Here is a 24133-nt window from a genome sequence, read left to right as displayed (position 1 = left end):
ATTCAAGCATCCTTACTGAACAGTTGTGCCATTTTAAGAGTGTGATACCTGACAGATCACATATGCAGTAAACTGCTTCATACAGGCTACTACTCTAACATCCTACAGCTAATTTACTGCCACTGAGAGTGTGAAAATACATTTTTTGGAAATATTGTCTGTTTGTGTATGCCTAAGACTCAATATGTGAGTTTGGCAAGTAGATTTATTTTCATTTCAAAAAGTTCAGTAGATGAGGTCAGACCTCCTAAATAAAAACCCTATTTATTTGCTGTGTAGAGCTACCTCCATCTGAATAGGACTGAGATAGTGAAACATGTTTTTAGAGAATCTACACTTACTAACAGGTTGAAGTCTCTCAGCATTGTAGTGTGTTGCAGACTAGCGTGGAATAGCACAGAGTTTATATGGATGTGGCTGCAGTATTGCACCCAAAATGTACTCCAGATTGATTTCCTTCACTCCCTCAGGGAGCTGGAATGTAAATGCCCGAAGGAGGTTGGTAAAGAAGATGAACAGTTCAACTCGTGCCATCTGTTCCCCCAAACATACACGGTGCCCTGCAGAAGAAAACCAAAAGAGTTGGTTGAGTAAAGTTAAATCTAAATCTACCGTGTTCTATATTCTGTTATATATATAAAATTCTGTTTATATAATCCCATTTCCTTCTGTAAGGAAGAGGGGGGTGAAACATTTAACTGAGAAACTGTGCACCTTGGTCAAGTGTTTGATTTGGTGTTTTGGTTTGGTTTGTTAGCTTTTTTTCACCCCTGGAGCATGTATATGATTCTCCCTTCACATTGTTGATTCTTGTTCTGTGAGAGCCATGAATTTTTTCTTAGCTAAGCCAGATTTTAAAAAGATTCATAGACTTCAGAGTCTTATTTTGGTTGTTGAGAAGGGAGGGCTGGAGCATTGTGGGATGTGGTTCTGAAGCCAAGGAGAAGGATGTAATCAGGATTTCTTTAACAGAAATTCAGAAGGGTAAATGAGGTCCTTGTAGCCATAACGCTGTCAGGAGCAGATGTGTGAGCTAAGGGAGTGAAATGTGCAGTGATACATAGACTCAGGGACTCATTTTGGCATATTGATTACATGGAGCATTTCAAGATATCTGTGTATTCCAGACTGAAAAAACCCAAGGATAATCAGAAGATATAAATACCCAGATTACATAAACAGAAAACAACCAGAGCCAGTTATAGTCCTATGTCACAGCTGAAGTGGGAATCCAAGTTAGTGGTCTCAATTCATGGCCATTTGGTGAGTGAAGGAGGTAAGAGGATAGATACCCATTTTGCAAAGATGATTTTGAAAATGTAGGCAATTTAAAACAACCCCTGGATTTACTACATTTAATCTGTGTGTTACTCAGTTTGCTCTTTGCTTTTTCTCTACAAGAAGTGTGCAGTAGTATAATGTCACAGTAACATAAAAAAAGCCTCAGCTGTTTCCCAGAGGTTTTATTGTGATTTTTTTTAGTAACAATACCGCTTTCCTCTTTTGTGCTGCTTTTTTTCATAATCAGTTTATTGGAGAATCTGGTAGACTAGAGAAACTTGCTAGAGTTGTTTTTTACTGCTTTTCACTCTTTTTTTCCCCCTTCAGTATCTTTGAATCCCTGCATTTTGCACTATAAGTTAGGGTTGTACATTGTAATATGCTTTTGAAAAGTTACAATTTCTTTTGGTTGCCTAATAATATTCTACTGAAAACTTACAAAATCTACTGGATTTTGCTAGTTTTCTACAGATACAAGAAAACCTGGTGCTAGACTATTAATGTAGGATTTCAGAAACTGAGGTTTGGTTTCCTACTTTTTTTTCTCAATATATTTTGAAAAATCACATTACTTTTGTCATTTCACTTCCTGTTTGTAAGGTGAAAATAAATAATTTTCCTGATTTAGGGGAATTACATTGTTTTAACACATTAGGAGATAAGAAGCTCAGATATCCTTATGGTAGAAACCCTGCATCTGCTAAGGAAAAAGAGCATTATGTCTCCCAACCATATATCCTCTGTTTGAATATATGAAAAATACAAAAGGCATAACAATATTTGTGGCTCTTATGGCAGAACACCTGACTTAAAATCTTTGTGTCAAATACATTTTTATAAATGTATGTTTTAAAAATTTTAGAAATTAGAAATAATATTTTTAACCTTGCTGCAAAACACAGCAAACAGGAATATTCAAGGTCAGGGTGTTACCAGCTGAGAAAGGTAAGAATGCCTCTTTGTTCACAAAGTTGCCATCCAAATCTAGGAAATGATCTGGGTTGAACTTCCAAGGGGTTGCCCAGTGCTCAGTGTCATACACCACGGAGTGCAGATTTGGCAAGACGAGCGTGCCCTGCAAGAAGCAGCAGAGATCTTATTTTCCATAGATTTTCCTTCTCTCTAGATCACATAGATGCTAAATATTAACAGCTCAAAGATGTAAGAAACAGAGGGGTATCCAATATACCTTTTTAATGTGAAAACCCAGCAGAGTTGTGCTCCTCAGACACAGTCGAGGGACCCCAACAGAGGTGACGTTGCTGTAGCGCAGAGCCTCGTGAATCACGGCGTTTGTGTAGGGCAGCTTCTTACGGTCTGCATAGCTGATAACATGGGAGGGTTCCAGAACAGCCTCTATCTCTCTTTGAACCTTTTCTGCAGACAAATCAAAGTACTTTAATTTCCCACTCCCCACCCCTCCTCCCCATTTTACCAGCAGATTTTTGTATGACAATGTCCTGTACGAGGGAAATAAATGTTGCTGTGAGATGCATTGGCATGTGGTTTGACTGCTGTGAAGGTTTCAGTTGATCAAGGAAGTGTAGCTCCCCAAAGCACAGGATGATGTCTCATTTAAGATGTATCCTACTTGGTGATGAGGCTAGTACAATTCTGTATTTCAAAAAATGGATTAAAATTTGAAATGACAGGTATAACTTCCCTTGTTTATAAATATGTATCAGTTTGGGTATTTTTTAACTCTCCTACTTCAAAGATTAGGAAGAGACTAGGTTGCATATGAAATGTCTTTAACTTGTTATTCTGTCTTACCAATCCCTTCTAGTGAGGTAAAGCTGTGGCTACTACTAATTTCTGCTAGTGTTGCTGGTGAACCAGATGGGGAAACAACTGTTTGTTTCATTTATCAACCTTCCGTTTTGTGGATCTCAATTGCTGATGTGCCACCACTCATGTGCATAGCTATGGGTTTTTTTGATGTCTTGCAAGTGATTGAGCTAATATTATACTAATGATGTTCATTGTGATGTTGATAGTGCTTTTGCTCACCTTGTATTTCTGGGTATTGGACCATGTAGAGCAGTGCCCAGAGAAGGGTGGTGCTTGTTGTTTCTGTCCCTCCCAGCAAAAGATCAATCACAGTCTGAACCATATTTTCTTTATTGAATGTAGAAGTAGGGTCATCCTTGGTCTGTAAGGTATAGTCACAAGAAGACTGGGAAATACATAATTTAAGATATTTCACATAGAAGCTGTCATTATTTGATGATAACAGTGAGCAGTCCACCAAATCAAACACTTCCAGTGCTACACAAATAGTGTGCGTGTAAAAATCCTTTGGCAGTTATTGGAATAGCGTTTGTAGCAGGCATTGAAGCCAAGGAAGGGAGAGTGTGATAAACAGATACTTACTTTTGATATTTGAGCCAGATAGAAGTCAATGAGATCCCATGGATCACCTGTGTTCTGTCTCTCATGAGCCTGCACCTCCTTTATGACTAATCTGTGCATGAAGTCGCTGTATGCAAACACCTCCTGGTGAGGCCCTGGGAGGTGGTGCATGAGCCATGGGAAAGCATCGTACAGCTGTGGTGTTAGACAGAAAGCAAAGAATGTCAGAACCCAGTTCTGATTTCCTGATAACTGTGAGGTCACTGCAACACGTGGGCAACCAAATTGGGATGAGAGGCAATAGACATAAGTAAGAGAGATTAAATACAGGGAAAATGATTATATTTTTCTTTTTGGCTGAATACCTAATAATGTACCTGTAATGTAATAATGTTTCAGGTGTTCTGAAAATGGGTGAGTGAGTGCTGAACCTGACTCACAAACAGACTTTCTCAACCGTGTATTTTTTTACTGTAATTTTTTTAGGCATACCTTTATGAAGAACCTGATAGTCTTTTAGAATGCCAGGGTGCCAAAATCTGCACAAGTTAAGCAATAGCTAGGGTTTCAAGAACTTAAAAAACATTCTTCTTGGTGTGATGAAGTTGTAACCTGTATGTTATAGGAAGCTCGGAATAACTCAGATCTTGATGGTAATCTGAATTATGAATTAAAGCAAGATATCTTTTCAAAAGAGCATCAATTTGAAGATTTAGTTCTTATTAACTGCATTTCTAGATTGCCAAACTAAATGAAAATTAAATTTTAGAAGTTGCTTTGACTTTAAGAACTAAGAATCTTTAATACATAGTATTCTGCAAATGATTGCTCATTGGAAATGTGTGAAAAGCAGTGATGACCTAGAATTTTAATTTTAGGATGTGATTTACAGACATAAAGAAGGATTAGAAGCCAATAATTACATATGTAATGATTTATTACTTCACTGTGGCTTGTAGAGCAATGATATGTTTGGAAAGGGACATAAAAAGTCTCTGACTTTTAATTTCTTTTGACTTGTGAAGGGGAAATGCACCTTAAGGAACAAGAACAAGAAAATTAGATTCTTACCCTGCCCCAGATAGTACCTTGAAAGTAGATCACAAAATAAATAGCTTTGATGAGTTTGTTGAAAGATTCATCCTCACTGGAGAAGCAATGACCGAAAACAACAGCACAAATGATATTTGCAATTGCACGGACAATGGAAGTGTGGGGGTCAAAAGGTTTGCCTGTGAATATGGGAGGTGCTGTGAGAACTTCTGAATAGACTACAGCAAGAAAAACGAGGAAGACTTTTTTTTTAATGGTAAAAACAACAAGGGATCAGACTACTTTTAGAAAAATTTCACGTAAGTGAAGCCTGGTTTAATACATATTAACTGTATGAATTATAAGTGCACAAAATCCTAATTTTCAATCTGCTATTTACTCTTGTAAAATACAGTGACTATCAGTTTTGAAAAGACAAACATAAAGTCTCTTTTCCCTTCTTTGAATTGAGGTCTGGATTGTGTGGAAACACAAGCAATTAATTAGAACATATGTCTTCAAATATGGAGGTAGATATTTAAGTTTTATATTTAAGTTAAAAAATTAAGTTAAAAAACAAAACAAACAACCCTCATCCCCCAAACAAAACCCAACTAAAACAAACAAAACAACAAACCAAAAAAACAGAACAAAATAATAGAAATTTCCTTTCTTAGTTCTGTTGAAATGACTTCTCTCTTTTTGGTTTTCAAGTATCAGCTTAACAATCCAACCATTGATGTATTTTTTTCCACAGACTGAAAAGGCAAGGCTCATACATTAGGGAGGAATACATCTCCCATTGAAAAGGATTAAATCCAGAAAAAAATAAATTAAGTACACATTTCAATGGAAAGGGCAACCTTTGAAGTATACTACTATGGAAAATGCATCCCTGACTTCAGTCCAATGCTTCTGGTTGTTCTTGGAAAGAGTAAATACATTTATTGAGTTTAAAATTGAGAAGGGATTGCATGGTAAGTAAAGCTTTGGGCTATACAGGGACTCCAGGCAGATGATTTTTTCCATCTCCTACATTTTAAAGATGTGTGAATGTTGCTCTGGGAAAGAGATGGGCCTGGTGCAAGGAGAGAGACCTCAGGCAACCTCCCTGTGTTTTCACATGGAACACAATGTGCGTGAGGGATTTGGCTGCTCAGAACATTTATATTTAATTACTTTATTTTGGCAGCTTTCTAAAACTCTATTGGTTTCTATTTCATCCGAACCTTGAAAAGAATTTTTTTTGGATAACTGAACGATACATTCCTTGTGTTGGGGTTCTTCCTCTGCCAAATCCTAAAATTCTGTTGTCCTAGAATGACTTGCAGCAGGTCACACGTTGTGTATTTTAAGAAGGGTTTTTCTGTACTACTTGAGTGTAAGGCTCATTACCAGCTGTGCTGATAATAAACATTTTTTTAAACTTCTTATTTTAAAAAACCCCAATTTTATATTGCCCACTGTGCAGACAAAACATTTTTTTTGCAAAGAATGTAGTTAAGAAGCCAGTGGAAGTTCTGCTAACATCAACAATATCTATATTACTTGTAAAAATATACTGTGGAAGTTTTACCAGCCCTAATATTTCAGGAAAAGCTCTAAGTGTTGTCTTTCTAGTGAATTTACCTTTAGTATTTGCAAAGATATCCACAAGATGACAGGCCTCTGTTTGAATTTGATGCTCCAGATTATTCTTACCAAGTGCCAGACTTCTTATAATTGTCATGCCAAAGCGTCTCTGCTGCTTCCAGGTGTGGCCATTTGTCAGGAAAATACCTGAAAAACACAGAAACATTTAGTTCATTGCTGAGAAGGGAAATCCATTCACTGCGAGAGGAAAATTTCGATTTAGATGAGGTTGTGTTTCACTAACAAGATAGAATTATTTCAGGTTTCAGAAGCTGAGTTATCGTCTCTGAGGATTTTATGACCCCCAGCTGCTCATAAATGTGTCCTTGGAAACTGAGTGGGTTTTGGTGAGGACTGAACATCTTTGTTTATAGATATCTTCTACATGAGGAATCTCTTGGTTTAGAAATAATACAATTTAACGGCAACTTCTCCAGGCAAGTATTCCTTTGGATCTATTGGGAAGGAAAAAGACTGAGTGATGTGCTTTATAAGACAAGAAATTTTTGTTTTTTCTTTATCGTGCTTAGCTCTGCGTAAAACATTTTTGCAATGAAAGCCCAGTTATGCCCTGGTACAGCAGTAGCTGATGTGTGTGCACAGGAAAACATCTTCCTTCTCTACACCTTTTTCTTTCTCAGTCTTGTGGAACACCTTGTACCTTTCTCGCCCATCATATCCCTGTAGAAAGGGGTGAGAGGTCTTCCAGAAACTTCTTCTGAGTGGGTGATGATGCCATCTTTTACTGCTTTGTATCCATTCAGGACAACCAGAGGTGTCTGTCCCATCCACAGTGTGTAGATGTTTCCATAGATGTTGGTTAACTGAAGAGTTGATAACAGGAAATTTGTAACTATAAACCAGGGAAAGCATGCACTCAAATATCAATTTATTTAAGAGTTTTCTGTAGTTGTAACTAAACCCATTTTTTGGCATCAAATTGAATTGCAGGTTTCAGAAAAATATTATCTTTCTGTTATTAATGTGCTCTGGGAACAGAAGATATTTGTTCTTTATGGAATAGATGCTAAGGGCATATCTCAGAAGATGTCTGAAAATTTCACAGAAAGAAAACCAGCAGGTTTTTGTCAGCTCTGAGTCAAAGAACAAATGATTACAGGTAAAATCCCAGATATTTTCTCTTAATTTTATTAATGAACCAAAATTTTGGCATTTTCTTGTCTCTAACTAACAAAGAAAGAGATGTTCTTGCTTTCTTTTCTATGGCTTCCACAGGATATTTCTTATTTTCTTCTATTGTCATTCCTCACACCATGCTTATATTTTTCCTTGTAATAGTGGGAAGCAAATTCCTAACTTAAAAACCAGTTTTGATTGGTTGTATTGTAAACAAAACAGCAATCAGATTCTCCTGCTTTGTTTTAGCAGTAGCCTGTTTATGGCAGGCAAGAAATCTTTTTGCTGTAAAAACAAGGAAGAAAAGCGTCTGTTTAGGGCACATGTTTGGTCTTCTAATGGAAATGTTCCAGTGGCACTGGTGTCAGGAAAGGAGAGCTCTGCTAGAAGTGGCTTACAGGGCTGGATATCAACACAGAAACAGAATGAAAATGCCAATAAAATACCATTCTGTGACAGTGCTTGTGAGAATGTAACCAAAAGAAAGAGAAAAGAGCAAGGACTAAGCAATGGTGGTGTTTATTACTCAGAAATATTTTTAATAGTGCAGGGTCCTCGGAATCTTTGAAACTGGCTGGTAATCAAGCTTGAGGTTTAAAAAAATAGCATTTTAGGTTGTTCCTATGCAATGCACAATTTAAGTTAAAATATATTCAGACTGATTTTCAACTACAGAGATAAATAAATACCTTACTGAGAGTTTCTCGGCGAAGTTTGAAGTCCAGCAGCCATAAATTTCCGATGATGGGGAGGGGAACTGGTCCTGGAGGAAGCTGGGTACGCATCCATTGCATCTTGAGGAACTGCAAAATCAGGAGACACACTACTAGAGCTATAAAAATCTCAGTAATCCCCAACATTTTATCAAAATTTGAACTTCTCACTGGGTTTTGACTTTTTTGGTATTATCTTTTTTTTTTTTTTTTTGTGTATGACTTCTGAAAATTTGTATTTGTGGAGATGTGCTTCTTCTACTGAATCCAAACTCTTTCTAAGGATATGCCTCCTGTAGCCATCTCTCTGACAATCTACAGATCTACAGTTTCCCCAAGCTGAAGTCCTTAGAAAACCAAACTGTGATCCTTTGTGGTTAGCCAAGCCACACCCACTCTTTTTTTATGGTCTGTAATTGTGATCTGTCTCTTTTCTCACTTAGAATTTTGTTTCCTTATTAATCTTGAAAGTGGGTCAAAGTGCCAATTATTGAATAGTTATCCCAGGTTTTCAAGAGTTTTGCATAATGGTAACACCTCAGGCACTTTCATGTTGTTAAACATTGAAATGCATTAGCAAATGTCATTATGAAATACTACGATTATTGTGTGGTTTCTTTATAGAAGAAGAAACATCTATGTGATATCTGAGGTCTCTGAGGTGTAAAAGAATGAATTCATGCAGCATAAAGCTAAACAATTGTCTTTAATAAGAAAAACAAATGGTAATTTAATAATTTGAAGAGTATCTTCTTTCCCCTTTTATCACATCCTAGGTTATGATATTATGTGAACACGAGTAAGAGATTACTTTTCTATCCATCAGATTATATGATGTTTTCTAACTTTTCTTTTTAAAAAAAATTAATTTTATGCTAAGTTTTAGAATCTTCTGGTGCAAATTTTGCAGATGAAACCATGCACAGGTTCTATTAGATCTGTGGAAAAGAATAAATAAATGGAAGAGGCAAAACTTTTAATCCTTCCTGAGTTGTGGATCCCGTAAATTTATCAGAGAGGTTTGTACCAGTGTGTAGCAAACTTTGAGACTTACTTTTCATACTTACTGATATACTATGCAGTAGTTTTCAACACTTTGTTCAAGAACCTAGCTAATTCTATCTTCAAGTCTAAATAGGAGATTAAGGAAATCCATACAATTGTACAAGTTGCATGTTTCAAAATTTTATCATAATTTTGCTGAGCAGGCCTGCTGAATTTTTCAGTCTGCACTTTTCAGCTCAAAAAGTTTCTGCAAATCAAGGTAGTCAACTGGAAAAAATATATGTTGTAATCCTGAAATATAAAGGTTTAATGCTATCCATGGGCTTCTTAAGAACTGAATTAAAGTTCAAGAAACTGAGAGTTACAGCTGTGAACACTCATTTCAGTTAGTTTTCTGATGAGCTCATTTTTTTTGGTGTGTGGGGGTTAGTAAAAGAAAATGTGGTAAATACGGTCTTGCATGATTCAGTCTTGAGAAATGTGTAGATGACAATTGGTCTTTTTTTCTGCAGTAGATTGTAATAACTTCAGATTCCAGCAGGAAACACAGGGGCAGTTTCACAGGGTAGCAGTGAAATTGCAGCATTTTCTTGCCTTACTTTCCTGAGCAGCCACCACCAGAATTCTCTGTGCAGTTTCATGCACCACTTCTGCTTCAATGTGCTGCATGTACAGATGCTTTTGCAGGAAGTGTGGAAGTGGAGCAGCCATCAGAGGCCAAGGACATGCCTGCGCCTCTGTTACCTGGTTTTTTAGGGTTTTTTGGGCAATGAGATGGAAACAGAAGAATTTGATAAGCATAATTTCCAGCAGCATGGTTCTATGAATCTTACAGTTGAAGAGTTAAATCAACAAAAAACTGAGGGAAGCAATTTGAAATTCAATAACTTTTATGGTTTTGTTAGCCAATTCTGGCAGTTCAATATGTATATAAAAAAACGCAGTGTTACTGAGTCATGCTGTTGAGCAGTTATTTATCCACCCATTTTTCAGATTTTGATGCTATTTGAGACTTTAAAATGAGTTACCTGATGAAACTATTTAACTAACTTCACTTGCTGCTTGTGTGCATGAGAATTTAATTTCTTCATTTGTTTTATTTCTCCCCATTTCATCCAGCTGGTCCTGTGTGGTTAAAAGGAGGTGAGTGCTGTTCTATTTCTTAGTTGTGCACAGAATCACTTGTTAAGTTTGCAAGTTTTGCAGCAGTTAAAGGCTCCCGAAAACTCTTGATGCTCTCATGCCCATCAGTGAGGGTATGATTTATACACTTAAAATAACGAGAATTAAGATGAGTTAAGCCATGAAGTTGCCTACTAATAAAAGTGATTATGATGCAACTTAAGAAAACAAAAAGAAAGAAAAGGGCTTAATGTGAGAGAAATCTGGGTCAGCTGAATAATTCTGAGCCCACCACAAGCATTAGTCTGAGCCTGACCCTTTGGACACTAGGCAGTCTTTTCCAGCTGCTAGGTGAGAGCTGTGGGCAAACTGAAATACAGCGAGGCAAAGTTATTTTACAAAACATTGGGCTGAAGTTCACAAGGAAAGAAAAAGCAAGGAAGCTGTTTCAATAACTGTGGATTTTAATATTTTCAGTACATGTGTGTAGTAGCTGTTCACATAAATCTTGCTTGATCTCCTCTGACTCTAATACTAGTGCAAGAGCTGCATCTCCACTTAAGATGACAGCTATTGAGTTGGATTGTTTTGAGCAGATGAGGAAACCTGCTTTTGTAATGAAGATTTCAGGCCACAGGAGTGGGAAGCAAAGAAGAGCATCTTTAGGAAGGTTTGAAGCAAATGATAAATGTGCATATTGAGGGTGGAAAGAACTCCTGGCACACCTCTGCCCAGAGCGTGTGTCATCTGCTCTGACAGAAAACCAGGGCTCATTTTTTGTCTGTTGCAGGGACAGGCTCAGCATGTGCTAGAAAACACTGCCTGGTGCTCTTGCTGCCTGGCCTGGCCTCAAGCTAAACAGCAGAGATAAGCGGGTTTTGGGATTTGTTTGTGGGTTTTTTTTTGGGTTTTTTTTTTTTGTTGTTTCTCTTTTTCCACCCCCCAGTGGAGACACTCATTTGGATTTGGATCAGCTTAGCTGTCCCTTTCTCCCCTGCACTCCCTCATCTTTCAAGAGCTTCATAATAGGAGCTGTTAACTGGTTGGAGGCATCAGAATTTCTCTGAGGGAAGAGTTACACTGACACTCTATGTCCAGGCAAGCATTTAGAGAGGGAGAATGTGGCTTACAGCATAGCTGGAATGAACACAAGACTGGGAAATGTGAGCAAAAGAAATTCCCATTCTGTGTTTCTGTTCAGTTCAGGAAAAGAGAACTTTGCTGACATACATTATGAATAAAGTAGGTAGGTTTTTGCCTCCTGCTGTCGTCTGTTTTGTTGGGACTTGAAGATTGATGAGCTTTTTAGGTTGCATAGACAAAGTACTGGAATGGGACTTGAAATTTCAGATTCTGTTCCTAGATTTGTTCGTACCTTGTCTGTGACTCTCATGAACTTGCTTTATCACTCTGGGCCTAATCAACCCTATGTTCACTTTTCAAAAGAACTTGAAGTTTGACTAATGAAAGTCAAGCTGTAGATGGCAGGTATGACTGTTTCTGTTCTGTTCTTTCCCTGTATTTTATGCCCACTCCTCTGCTCTAAAACCTTCATTAGAAATGAGGGTTTTCTGAGCTGACTAAACATCTTCCGTCTCTGCCAAGCAGCTCTTATGACAGTATTTGTCAGATAATGATGAGTAAGGCTTGCATGGAGAGATGCTGATCACATCTGATGAAGCTATTGGAACCAGGAAAACTGATTTTCGCCAAAACAACTTGTTTGCAGAAAGCTTCTCTGTAAATACCTGTCTCTACCTACTTGATCTCACATTTACTTTATTTGTATTTTAGTCCGTAATTTGTGCGCTTAAGTCCTGCAATTCACATACATTGGTGGAGTTAATTTAAATTGTCACTCTGCATTACAATGAATTGTAGCATCCATTGCTTTCTCTTCCTGCTAGTAATACACAATCATCTCAGTCATCTCAAAATAAAACCAGTTGGTATATATAGTCTAACAGAGATTTACCAAGTTTTTGGCATCACTGGCATGCAGTGAGAGCAGAATTAGAAAAAGCAAGAGCTCTACCTATTAGGAAGGAAAGTGACCGCTGTAAACATTCCTCTTTTTGTTTTCCCATTGCTTTTGTTGTTGTTTGTTCTGTTTGGTTGGTTAGTTTTGCCTGTTTTGGTGTTGTAATGCAGAGCTATTCAGGTGAAAGCAGTGCGGACCTTGCTGTGGTGCTGGATATCCTCTTGGTGTGGGAGCTACCAAGGCCTGGTGCTCTTTTGATCTCCCTGGTTTGTGAAGTGCTGTGTAATCTTGGCAGTGTTCTGCAGTCAGCTGCAGAAGAGTTGAACAGAGACAAGAATTTCAAAAAGTAACCATAGCACATACTCTTTTCTCACTGAAGTGTCAGGAAGAAGTAATTAATGTTGTACAGACAGTTTTACTTCTGGCATTTCCTAATGTTTAAGTATTTGCACCCTCAGCATTCTTTTTGACAATTTTCCAGAGCAGTATCTCTTAGCCCAGATGCTGCACTTGGAATGTCAGATGCTGTGAACAGAACAGAAAATTTGAGGTAAGACTTGTTCAGATTAATTTGCCAGGGGCAGAGGTTTAGAGACAGTCTAGGACCAACCCCTTAGTTCCTGCAGGACAGTATGGTTATTGCAAATATATTTGCAATATATTGCAACTTATTCCTGAGCACTGGAAGAAATTTCTGGAATCCAACCCAGATTAATTACTGTGTAAGGAAGGAGTTTTTTCTCCAGGGAAGGGTTCTTGCCCTTGCCAAGAGTGGTTGACATATGCTTGAATGCTACCGAAGAACTTGAATGAATGAATAAAATGTGAAAAGATCTTTCAAAACATGCCTGATGTCCTTTCTGCCAGCTGATAAATAACACCAATGGATTATGCAAGTGGAGTTGCAAGGATGAGTTGAGTGGTTTTGGACAGCAAATCTTGATACAGAATGACAGCCCACAGGGACATCTCTGCTGTGAGATGTGAGGAGCAACAGCCACAGAGAAAGCACAGGGCAAGCAGGGGTGTGGTGGAAACAGCAATTAAGATCTGTAATTGCTTTCTTGTGTTCTTTCTGCAGGGCTTTGTGTATTTTTGGGCAAGCAGTCAGCACACATGGAGTTTTTTGTCTTCTGCAATCTTTTGCAGGTGTTTAGATTCATTCTGTCCGATGGAATTAAAGACATTCCTTTGGGAAGCACTGCACAGCCCCTATAAGGTCTGCTGTTCTTCATAATGTAGCTTGGTACCAACATTCCAGACAGCCTATTCCACTAGTTGTACTCTAGAAATCTTTTAAGAACTGCTCTTGTTTGTAGGGATTTGCTTTGTGTTGAGGAGGTCTTTGCATGTGCTGCTTCAAATACTGTGAATTAAAAATAAAGCAAAGAATTACAGGCTCTGGAATTAATTCTGCTGAGCAAGACTCCTGCTACTGAGATAGGGCAGAAACTAATTCATAAAGCCTCATAGGGAACAAGAACTCAGCACCAAAATGGAACTTATTGTGATGTCTGTAACACTTTTTCCAACACCACTAGTTATTTTTGATTCTTCACTGTGCTATTTACAATTGATCTGTACTGTTTACTGTGAAAGCTCAAATTACAACACTTCATTGCTCTTGGTTCTCAAGTCTGCATCTGTACCCACTGTTGTACAAGGCTACTGGCTGCTTCTTTTTACCTCTGCCCCAAGAATGCTACAGGATCAGTGTTCCTGCCCTCACCTGACAGCTGCAACTTTGTACCTGAGTTCTTGGCATGCACGTAGTCAGTATTTTGAGTGACACCTTCCATAAAACTGATTGCTCAAAGGGATGTTTCTGGCTGAGGTTCCCACCTTCTCTGATCCAGCCTCTGCTGGATCTTAAAATAATGGTATCATTAGCATATTGCAGCAAGGTGATGTATTAAATAACACTCAAGAATGGAAATAATCCTCATTTTCTTGGATCAAGGACAGTGGTAGGAAAGAAGGGAAGTGAAAATTCAGAAATCTTTAATGTGACAGGGAAGAGTTAAGAAGAACAATACAGAGTCATTTCAACTGACAGATTTGTAGCAGTTTTATAATACGAGTTTGGAAGTGTGAAATGATGATAAGTGTAATTCTCATATCTCTGGTTTTGTTTCTTCTGAGTGCACAGTTCCTGAATCTGCAATGGAAGAGTCGTGGATTTCCTCCTGGACCAACCCCATTTCCCATTATTGGAAGCGTCTGGTGGATAAACTTTAGAGCAGATCATGGGAGCCTGAAAAAGGTATGTATTTGCAGGTGAACTTAAGAACTTAAGTTCCTGTATTTTGCAGGTGAACTTAAGAGCTATTGAGGCAAAACCTATAAAAAATGATGATGGTTGTTGATAGGCTGATGTGGTAACAGGGAGAACCCTGAGAGAAGGTGAATTGTGGAAGTGAAGTGCCTGAACAAGTTAAGGTAAAAACCTGCAGACTGTCTAATTCGTATGAAAGCTGATATGTGTACAACTTAAACAGAATTGAACATAGTAATTTTGCCTCAGAAAAGACATATATTTAAGGGAATCTTTGGCCTTGAAAGAAAAATGTGATTCTCAGATTTTCTATCACTGGCATATATTAAAAAAAAATATAAAACTAGGTGTCTTGAATTCAGAAGCTGTGAAAAGCACACCAGGACATCTTCTGCTGTCAGGGAATGGAAACAGGATTGTATCCCATATGCAGCCAAATCCTTTGATCCATCGTTTCTCTGAGGTCCAGTCTGGAATGTGCTCTCTGCAGATAAACTAAAGATGTAAATGATGGTGAAAGGAAAGAACTGATGAGAAGAATTAGGTCCATGATAAGCCTGTTAATACAGATTCTTTCTGTTTTCAACATCCTCCACTGAGCCACAAGATGTCACAAAAGAACTCAGTATGTTACTGTATTTTTCAAATTGCTTCCTTTCCTTATGTGCTAAGTGCAACTTGCAGGTCAGTGGGTAGCTGGCTGCAGCTGAAGGGAGCTTAAAGACCGTGATGCTAAAATTTTCTGATGGGTACATGTTAATCACTGTGAGAGGACAGACCTGTACTGGTTCTTGGTCTAGCATCATGGATTTGGTCCTTGCAGAATACCCACAGCACTGCCTGAGAGGAGTCCCTCTCACTACCCAGAGAAGGGATCTATGCTTAGATGCCTCAGTTGAAAGTATTTCAGTATAAGACAAGAAGAGTTCCTGCCATTGAAACATGAAATCTGTAGTACTAGAAGGGGAGTTACACCTGGAATTCATAATTTCAAGGAATTCTGGTTGTTGTCTGAGGGAATGAAATATGGAGTTGAAAAATGTAACCAAGAATGGGCAGGTGAAATTTCACAGGAAACCTTGCATAGATCCATAAAGACACAGGAGCATTTACCCTATTGTTGGTATTCAAAGGTAACCAAGGCCAAGTTCTAGAAAGGGACCATTTAGGACCATTTATTCTTGCTCATATTTCTGTGGGTGCTGTGTTCCCAGGGAGAACCTAGATCCTTCCTGTGGAAAGCACCCCCACCACAAAACTCAGCCACTGTCCCTTTTCATCTCCAGAACCCCTGAGTAGCGTTGTGCTAGAGAAGAGCAGCCCATCATGTGTGCACATTTGTTGATTTTTCTCCCATGGGGTTTTTTTTGGCACTGATCTTACCTGCAGCTGGCAAAAACCTATGGCAACATCTGCACCCTGTGGATGGGTCACAGACCTATTGTGGTGCTCTATGGGTTCCAAGCTGTGAAGAACGGTCTCACCAACAACTCGGAGGATGTTTCAGGGCGACTGCAGACCTACATTTTCAACAAAATGGCAGAAGGAAAGGGTAAGATGTTCATGTCAGTGGAAGGACTTCATCCTTGACTTTCTTTGTTTCCTTTTGTGTTTTTCTTACTGAAAACCTCTTAGTTCCCAAGTGACTTCTTCTGTCTGCTCAAGGTGAATTATATAATTCTGAAGCGTCATCCTAAGTGGTCTCCAAATCCCACTGTCACCCATGTATTTCAGAATCTTACCAGAGCAGCATGGTCTTGTTTGTCCATTCTTAGTGTTGTCTGCGTGTCCTGATTTGAAATAATCCTGAGTCTGTGGCCTCCTCTGCAAGCTGAGACTAAAGTAAATCTTTATGCTCCCAGCTGTTTGTTTACAACAAAGGCTGCGGTAAGGAAATCATATACACAACTCTGATCTTGTTCTGAAGTACAAAGTCACATGAAGGTCAGTGGAGCTTTAAATTTGTTAGCCAGTGTTCAAAGCATTGTATTTGCTATCACAAACACTGCTGAATTACAGTGGATGAAGAATAAAGAGTGATATGTTTAAAACAGAAATAATTGAACTTGTTTCCATCAGCCTCTTATTTAGAGAATGTACAGCAGATGCCTTTACCCTCCATCAGGATTCATTTCAGAGCTACAGACTGGAAAGCTTTAATTTGTAATGCTAGCTAATGTAATTAGAGAAAAAACACTTTAAGATACAGAGATTAAGTCTGTGGCCATTTCATCCTTCATTTGGAAGGATCTTGTATTGCCACTTTTTATCTGGTGCTGTGGAGAAAAGTAGCTGAGTTGTGACAAGTGCCCTAAAATTTGTAATTTGTAGCAGGGATGGCTTTAACAAACAGCTGCAGCTCAGCTGCAAGTTTCTGATTCTGCCACACAAATACCACCTGCCTGTCCCTTGTTCCCAGGACAGCAGAAGGAATAGGGGAGAGTTATCCCAGTCTGTAGTGAAGCAGCTGTCTTGGGGAGCAAGCTGGCTTTCCCAGGGGAAGTGCAGGCTAGACTGGTGGAAGGAATTTCTCCACCAAGCAAATTAAATAATTCATGCTGGGTGGTCTCTGATAGAACACAGACTCACAGCAGAGTAGCCTGGGATTCCTTTTTGTCCCACAGGATCTCTTGATCCAAAGAAGCTGTTTGCAGATTGGCTAAAGCCTACTTTTCCTTCTCATTTTGGTTGGGTGGTTCTTGCCCTGGCTTCATTTTCCTTCCAGAAGGGACCTTTCCAAGATGAGAGCTCGATATTTGGTGTAAAGATCCTGGTAGAACAGGATCCCTCAAAGAACAGACACAGATGCTTCGGAAATAATAGAATTAAGTTTGGAGGGCAGGTGTGTGAGTCCAGAGATCCAGGTGGGTTTTTTGCAGGGATGGGAATATCTTAACCAAGGTGTTTTCTCTGCCTCTAACAACATTCAATTCAAAGAACACTGTCCTGAGGTGTCCCTTCTCTCTGAGTGATGAGAAGATGGCACTTACTGTGTTCATCATTTAGAGTTGTATGAACTTTAATATGACAAAAAATTCATTCTTGGTGGCTAAAGGTATCTTGGTCTCAAACGGTCTCATCTGGAAACAACAGAGACATTTTGGAATTGGAACTCTCCGAAAGCTGGGAATGGGGAATAAAGGAATGGAGCGTGGGATACAAACAGAGGCTCGTTTCCTGGTCAAGTTCTTCGGAGACAGAGAGGGTATGGCATTGACACAGTGCTTGGGGGCAGACACAACACAGACTGCTTGACTCTAAATGTAAACACTACTTTTGTTACAGAATAGAGTGGATTTGGAGCACATCTTATATCAGCAGATTTAGGATAAGGTGCTAAAGAACTGCAGACCCCACATTCTGTGGGGTTTGCTAACAGACTGGAAAAGAGACATGAAGGAATACAGCAGGGAAATCCCTGAACCCAAAATATAAAGTTTCTTTGCTTATTTATTTTTTGAGAAAAAGCCCCTCAGAACCCTTGAGATTATTGTACAGCTGGACCTCAGTTGTCTCTATTTTGTGAGAAACACCAAAATTGAGATTTAAAAAGAAAAAAGAAAGCATAAAGGGAAGTAAATTAAAAAAACAAGGCCAGGAGTTTAAGATTTGAAGCTTTCCTGACTTCATTTTTGAGTGGGGTTTATCTTTTGTTACATTTCCTAGTGAATTTTGGGTGTTTGAGTAACAGTATAAATATCATAGGGGACATCTGTTATAAAATGTCACTATAATCTTGTTCCCAAATAGCAAAGGAGGAGAAGGAAGTGCTTTGGAGATTAATATTTTTCTCTGTCTGCAGGAGAAGCTGTTGACCCTTCCTTCCCCATTGTCCACGCTGTCTCCAATGTGATTTGTGCTGTGGTTTTTGGACATCGTTTCTCCCTAGAAGATAAAACCTTCCACCAGCTGATTGAAGCCTTCAATCATATAGTGGCTTTTGGGAACAGCCACATTTATTATGTGAGAATATTACTTATGAGATTATATATTGCTTATTAGAATAATACTAATATGCAACTTATTTGATTATTGAGCTCATTATTTATTGAAATATAATTATATCAGTATGTATATTATTAAAGTATTGCATTATTGAATGCTGATAAATAGTCAGACTGTGAATATGAACTGGACCCCCCACTGCTTTGGGTTTGATATGATTCAATTATGAATATTGTATTAATAATCTTTATTAGAATGTCTTAACAAAGGTAATGTGCTTGGGATAATGAACTTTCCTGTAATGGAAATATGAGTATTGCTAAGGTGAAAAGATGATACTCTGTGTGAGAATGAAAGAGAATGATTTTTTTTTTAATTATTATTTTTTTTGATGCTAAGGTGATAGACATAAAAGTTTATTAACATCAGATGTATTAATATTGATGCGTGTTACATCTATCTGCAAAAGTAAATTATTTTGTTGGTGAATTAACAGGGAAAATACAGATGGAGTTCTGCAGTAAGGATGGGAAAAAATCCAGGGTGGAAACTGTGCTGTCCCCAATTTGTGGTTTTAATGTGCTTTTATGTATTCAACGTGTACTGAACATTTCTTTTTGATGCCACAGGACTTTTCGCAGAGAAACTAATTCAGTAATTTAACACCAAAACTGTCCATGCTACATGTCTATCACAAGGCTTCTCTTCAGTGTCACTAACTTCCTCTGTGCTGAATTCCTACTCCCCAGATGTGTGAAGTGTTCCCGTGGTTTGCAGAGCACCTCCCAGGACCTCAAAATAAAGCAAGATTTTCCCGGGATTTTGTTCATTCCTTTATAAGGCAGGAAATCAAAAACCACAGGAAAAAAGGCAGAATAGATGAACCAGAAGATTTCATTGACTTTTACCTGAAGCAGATAGAGAAAGTGAGTAATCAATGCTGTACACGACACAGATCCAACCATAACGGGTTCCATGACCCTTCCCTGCTGTTTTCTGTCCACAACAACATTACTGCAGAACTCAACAAGTGCAGCTTGAAAACTCTGCTTGTCAAACTCAAAATATGAGCTTTGAATAGTTAGTTCAATAACTGGTTCTGGAAGTACACATTATTTACATTGGTTTGTTATCATATAAGGTGGAATCCTTAGTGTGGGCTGGGCAGCAGGGAGGACCTTGAAAAGGTGCAGGTATTTAGATGGCTGCCTAATTCTGATTCATTTTTGCCTCGTTGTATTACTTTTGTGCAGAGTAGTGCTGTATGAGTATCATGATAATCTTAAAATGTTGGCAGTCTCTGCTCTGAAAAAAAGCATAAATCTTTAAAAGGATAACATTATATATTAGATAGATTGCTGAAATCAGCAAATGTGCTGAGAGTGGCATGGGTGGCATAAAACTACCTTGAAATGTGTTTTTCTGCTGTGGAACAGAAGTCAACATGCCACTTTATAAGGCAGCATAACAGGACTTATACACCTGACACATTCAACTGCATCTGTAATTTAACAATATCAGTGTACTCATTTGAGTCAAGTCTTTGCCTGTATCTGTGTTCTGATCAAGAATTTATATTTTCTCTGTCCTATAGAAATCTTGTTCCCTTAGATACAGTGATCACTGTCTATCTTAATGCTGTTACACAGCTATACCCCATTTTACCTTTCTCATTGACACTTGTAGACTAAAAATGTCCCCAGTTCTACATTTGATGAAGACAACATGGTGCAGTCTGTTTTTGACCTTTTCCTGGGTGGCTCAGAGACCACAGCCACCACTCTGCGCTGGGCTCTGCTCTATATGTTGATTTATCCTGACATCCAAGGTGAGTTGTACACACAAACATGGATATGATTCAAGTAGAGCAATTTTCTGGTTTTTTTGTTTGTTTGTTTGGGTTTTTTTGCTAAAATCAAGGTTTTTTTTAAGATCAAGCTTTCTTTTTTAAAAGATAATTCCTGAACTTTGCTTTTAATAAGCCAATGTAGTAAAAAAAAATTAGACAGTTTTTAAAATAAATTCAGGGTTATTTAGGTTCTGATATTGTATTGGGTCTTGTTGATTTTTGTCAGACTTTCAGCACTGTAAGCATATATTGGAAGATACAGGCTGCAAACACACAAGGTGAAATAAGAGATTGGGTTAGGGAATAGTGATGCTTTTCTGGTATCCAGAGTGTGTAATAAGGTTGCCTTATTTGAGTTCATTAACTGAGACATCAATTGAATTTCTGTAAACTAGATATATTTATTCTAATATATGGGAATGTTAAACAGAGAAGGAAGAAAATAATAGGAAGACAAAAAGATAATCCAGAAATTCTAGACTGGAGTATAGTTCCACACTAGTTTCAAAATTTTTGGATGATTTGGTAGAGGGTTTTCAGAGGTGATGAATTATTAAACCATGTTCTTGATTCTCAGGCCGAGGGCTAGAAATTCTTTTCATGCTTGTGGTGCTAGAATGCTAGAAGAACAGAGCCCTGTGCACACACATGAATTTCAAATTCTGATAAATTATAAAGAAAAAAATGCCTCTTAGCTTACTAGCCCAAGTTTTAAGTATGACATCTGACCCCAAACCATCTGAGACTGTATAAGGTGTGTTAGTTACTGAAGCTTAGATAGCAGTCCAAAGAGATTAACACTTGGTGATGCTTTAGTAATATGATCATGTTTCAGTTCTCAGTATTACACATGTATCAGCTTGATGGGATGGCTTGCTTGCCCTCATTAGTGTGCTGTGAGTCTGTAATTAACCTGGAGTAAAATCAACAACTTGATTTGATTAACAGAATTGATCTCTTAATAAGAAGGTCTTGTTATACTTAGAGTTTTCTCCCCCTCCTTTTAATATAATGCTCCATAAATCTGCTGAGCCTGTGGAAAGAGGGTCTGAACATAGAACCTATAAACTGGGAAACAGAGTGTAGTAAAATCATAATTAGCTGGTTGTATAAATGCATTTACACTTTAGGGTATGGTAAGTATAAATTCTTTATATATTGTAAATTTTTCAATCACTACTATACTCTAAAAAGGAAATGAAAACTCTGTTTCACACCAAACAGCATTCCTGTATTTATAATGGGTATTTTAATTTTTTTTAGACAAAGTCCAGAAAGAACTGGATGCTGTTCTGAGTCCCTCCCATCTCATCTGCTACGAGGATAGGAAGAAGCTGCCGTACACAAATGCTGTGATTCATGAGATCCTCCGCTTCAGCAGCATTGTTTTAATCACAATTCCTAGAGAAGCTGTGAAGGATACCACAGTTTTGGGGTATCACATTCCAAAGGTACAGATATCCTTTCTATTCCAATGGGATCTTTGGCCACAAGTAAAGGTTTACCATTAAACCCTTTCTTCTCCAGCTCAGGACAGGAAGATCATTTCACTAGATTTAGGATAAGGTGCTAAAGAACTGCAGACCACACATTCTATGACATTTGCTAACAGACTGGAAAAAGAGACATGAAGAAATAAAGCAGGGAAATTCCTGAACCCTAAGTACTGAAGTTTCTTTCCTAATTTATTTTTTGAAGAAAACCCCCCCTCAGAACCGTTGAGATTGTTTTTCCCCTAACTATGTAATCTTTAATTTCTGCTGCCTTTCCATGTGCAGAATTATAGCTGGAATCTCTGTTGGCACAGACAGAACTGTGCCAAGCACATCTTCCTTTCAGGGCACTATAATTATGGCCAATGTAGACTCTGCTCTTTTTGACCCTGCCTATTGGGAGACGCCTCACCAGTTCAACCCTGACCATTTCTTGGACAAGGATGGAAATTTTGTCACCCGAGAGGCCTTCTTGGCCTTCTCAGCAGGTGAGTGCACTAAGAACTGAGCCCAGTTATGTAGGTTAGATGAAGCTGTGTTATTTTCATTGTGGAGAAGGCCAAAGGGGAGTGTTACCCCAAAATGCACAAACATGTGGTTTTCCCAGCCCAGAAAAATGTTTGTCTGCAAGAATAATTTGTTTGGCAATTGTGTAAACACTTGATCTTAGATTTTTATGAAAATGCAGAGAAGATAAAATGAGTAAGGTCCCAGAATTCCCAATCACTTAGGAACTTGAGTCTTTACACTGCTGCCCTTGGTCCTCCTCTGTATATGCCAGGTTATACCATTACAGTGGATATTCTGTGCCAGGATGCTGTGCTGGAGCTGATTTATGTTGTATAAATAATTCAATATTCATCAGTGCAGAGAGTTGAATGGGAGATCCAGAAGCTGGATCAAATATATCCAGAAATCTATGTCTTTCCTGTGGAGCTTCTGGAATCACTCTTTCACCAGTGTGTGAGTTTATAGAAGCTTAAACAAACAAAAGCTCTGGGGCATTATGCCAGGAGGGAATAGCCAGATTGTCAGAGCTGTCAGCTGAGATATGAAAATGTCAGGCTCAGGTTTCTGGTCTAAATTGGGCAGAAGAGGAATTGGTTTCTCACATCCAAATTGAATAACCTGACCACTGCATTTCAGAGTTTGTCACTGTCTGTCTATGGGAATTATATCCTGGACAGAGTTAATTGATAAATTGGGAAGAGATTTTTCTTTAACATGTTCTTTTCACTGAAACCATTATGTAGGAAAATGTTTCATCAGGTGTAGAATGTCATCTGTCTTCTGATTTTTCACTGTTATTAGGGAAGATAAGTCAGTGCTAAGTGGAAAATGTGAGGGAACCTAAAGATGCCTTCTTGTTGTTTTTATTTGGAATCAAAAGACTGAAATCTCTTTCATAAAATTAGAGAGTTCTGTAGATTAGGAAGCAAGAATGAAACTTCTGAGAAGCATCTCTGGTACCTTTTCTATAATATGGGCAGATACTGCTAAGATGAATTGCAGATATCTCAGCTGTGTGTCCAGTTCAGTCTGAGAGGAAATTGTCAAATTCAGAATGCTCTTAGTTCCTTGCTGAGCAATGCTCCTGTGAAAAGCTGGGAAACAGGTGCTGGTTGCAGACCTTGGTGGGGACTGACTTCTCTTTCCACGGTTTCCCTGCAGGTCACCGTGTTTGTCTGGGAGAGACGATGGCCAAGATGGAGCTTTTCATCATATTCTGCAGCCTGCTGCAGAAATTCAAGTTCATTGTACCAGAAGGAGTTAAGGAAGTCAACACAGACATTATCTTTGGGAGCACCATGAAACCCCATCCATACAAGCTCTGTGCAGTTCTGCGCTAGGTTGCTCAGCATTAGAGATTTAAGAGGCGCAGACACAGGTTTGGTAGTGTGCCGGTATTTGTGCAGCTTTAGGGTTCTCATTTTTAGCTCAAATGCAGTGCAAATCTCTCCTTGTTGTGTTACATGTCTTAGGAGCCAGTCCTGAAAAACACTCTGGTTTCCTGTGTCTGGAAAGCGTCTGTACTTTTTTTCTGCTGTGTTACAAATTAAATAAATGTAGACAATTATTGCTCTGTCTAGTCTTACTAGAAACTTACTGGAGAGAGCAGGAACACCAGAGCCAGATTCCAAGGAGTCTTCCCATACAGTCTCAAATCCAGAATGGTGTGTGGGAATGCTGTTCCCGGAGGTGGTGGCTCTGGGCATTGCCAGAGCTCCCAGCTATGGTTGCATGGGAACACAAAGCTGTGGAGGGGCATCTCAGCTTGCTGGGAGCAGATTTGTCTATTTAGCCAAGAGCCACTGG

At 38.5% G+C, this 24133-nt stretch overlaps 2 protein-coding genes across 3 annotated transcripts; one reads left to right on the top strand and one right to left on the bottom strand.

The window, feature by feature from the left end:
- Positions 1-381: 381 nt before the first annotated feature.
- LOC102105870 (cytochrome P450 2J2-like) lies at positions 382-8294 on the bottom strand. Of its 2 annotated transcripts, none has more exons than XM_088061042.1 (9): positions 8124-8294; positions 6959-7121; positions 6295-6444; positions 4705-4865; positions 3655-3828; positions 3292-3457; positions 2471-2658; positions 2215-2356; positions 382-560 (listed from the first exon to the last, which is right to left on the bottom strand). In XM_088061042.1, the coding sequence occupies exons 1-9, from the start codon at positions 8292-8294 to the stop codon at positions 382-384; spliced, it is 1494 nt and encodes a 497-aa protein (XP_087917168.1). The 2 variants fall into 2 exon arrangements, with proteins under 2 accessions (XP_087917168.1, XP_005525079.1); XM_005525022.2 differs by having other exon boundaries at positions 3292-3433.
- Positions 8295-14350: 6056 nt separating this feature from the next.
- LOC102105682 (cytochrome P450 2J2-like) lies at positions 14351-23667 on the top strand. Its single transcript, XM_005525021.2, has 9 exons — positions 14351-14518; positions 15920-16082; positions 17586-17735; positions 18333-18493; positions 19225-19401; positions 20162-20303; positions 21588-21775; positions 22164-22305; positions 23489-23667. Exons 1-9 carry the CDS (start codon positions 14351-14353, stop codon positions 23665-23667), a joined length of 1470 nt encoding a protein of 489 aa, XP_005525078.2.
- Positions 23668-24133: the final 466 nt, after the last annotated feature.

This window comes from Pseudopodoces humilis, chromosome 11 (assembly GCF_049639895.1).
Source record: "Pseudopodoces humilis isolate 2021_Gansu_Grassland_sample_001 chromosome 11, ASM4963989v1, whole genome shotgun sequence".
Classification (NCBI taxonomy): domain Eukaryota; kingdom Metazoa; phylum Chordata; class Aves; order Passeriformes; family Paridae; genus Pseudopodoces; species Pseudopodoces humilis.
The sequence above is the reverse complement of the archived record's forward strand: the minus strand, read 5'-3'. Positions and strand labels throughout refer to the sequence as shown.

Bases quoted from the DNA above. Each gene is read 5' to 3' on its own strand.
- LOC102105870 (XM_088061042.1), bottom strand. From the start codon at position 8,294: ATGTTGGGGATTACTGAGATTTTTATAGCTCTAGTAGTGTGTCTCCTG. The intron at 6,445-6,958 runs GTACAAGGTGTT...TGTGTTTTTCAG, and splicing joins GGATATGATGGGCGAGAAAG to GTATTTTCCTGACAAATGGC. The intron at 561-2,214 runs GTAACACCCTGA...TTTCTTCTGCAG, and splicing joins ATTCTTACCTTTCTCAGCTG to GGCACCGTGTATGTTTGGGG.
- LOC102105682 (XM_005525021.2), top strand. From the start codon at position 14,351: ATGATGATAAGTGTAATTCTCATATCTCTGGTTTTGTTTCTTCTGAGT. The intron at 16,083-17,585 runs GTAAGATGTTCA...TGGTGGCTAAAG, and splicing joins CAAAATGGCAGAAGGAAAGG to GTATCTTGGTCTCAAACGGT. The intron at 20,304-21,587 runs GTGAGTTGTACA...AATTTTTTTTAG, and splicing joins GATTTATCCTGACATCCAAG to ACAAAGTCCAGAAAGAACTG.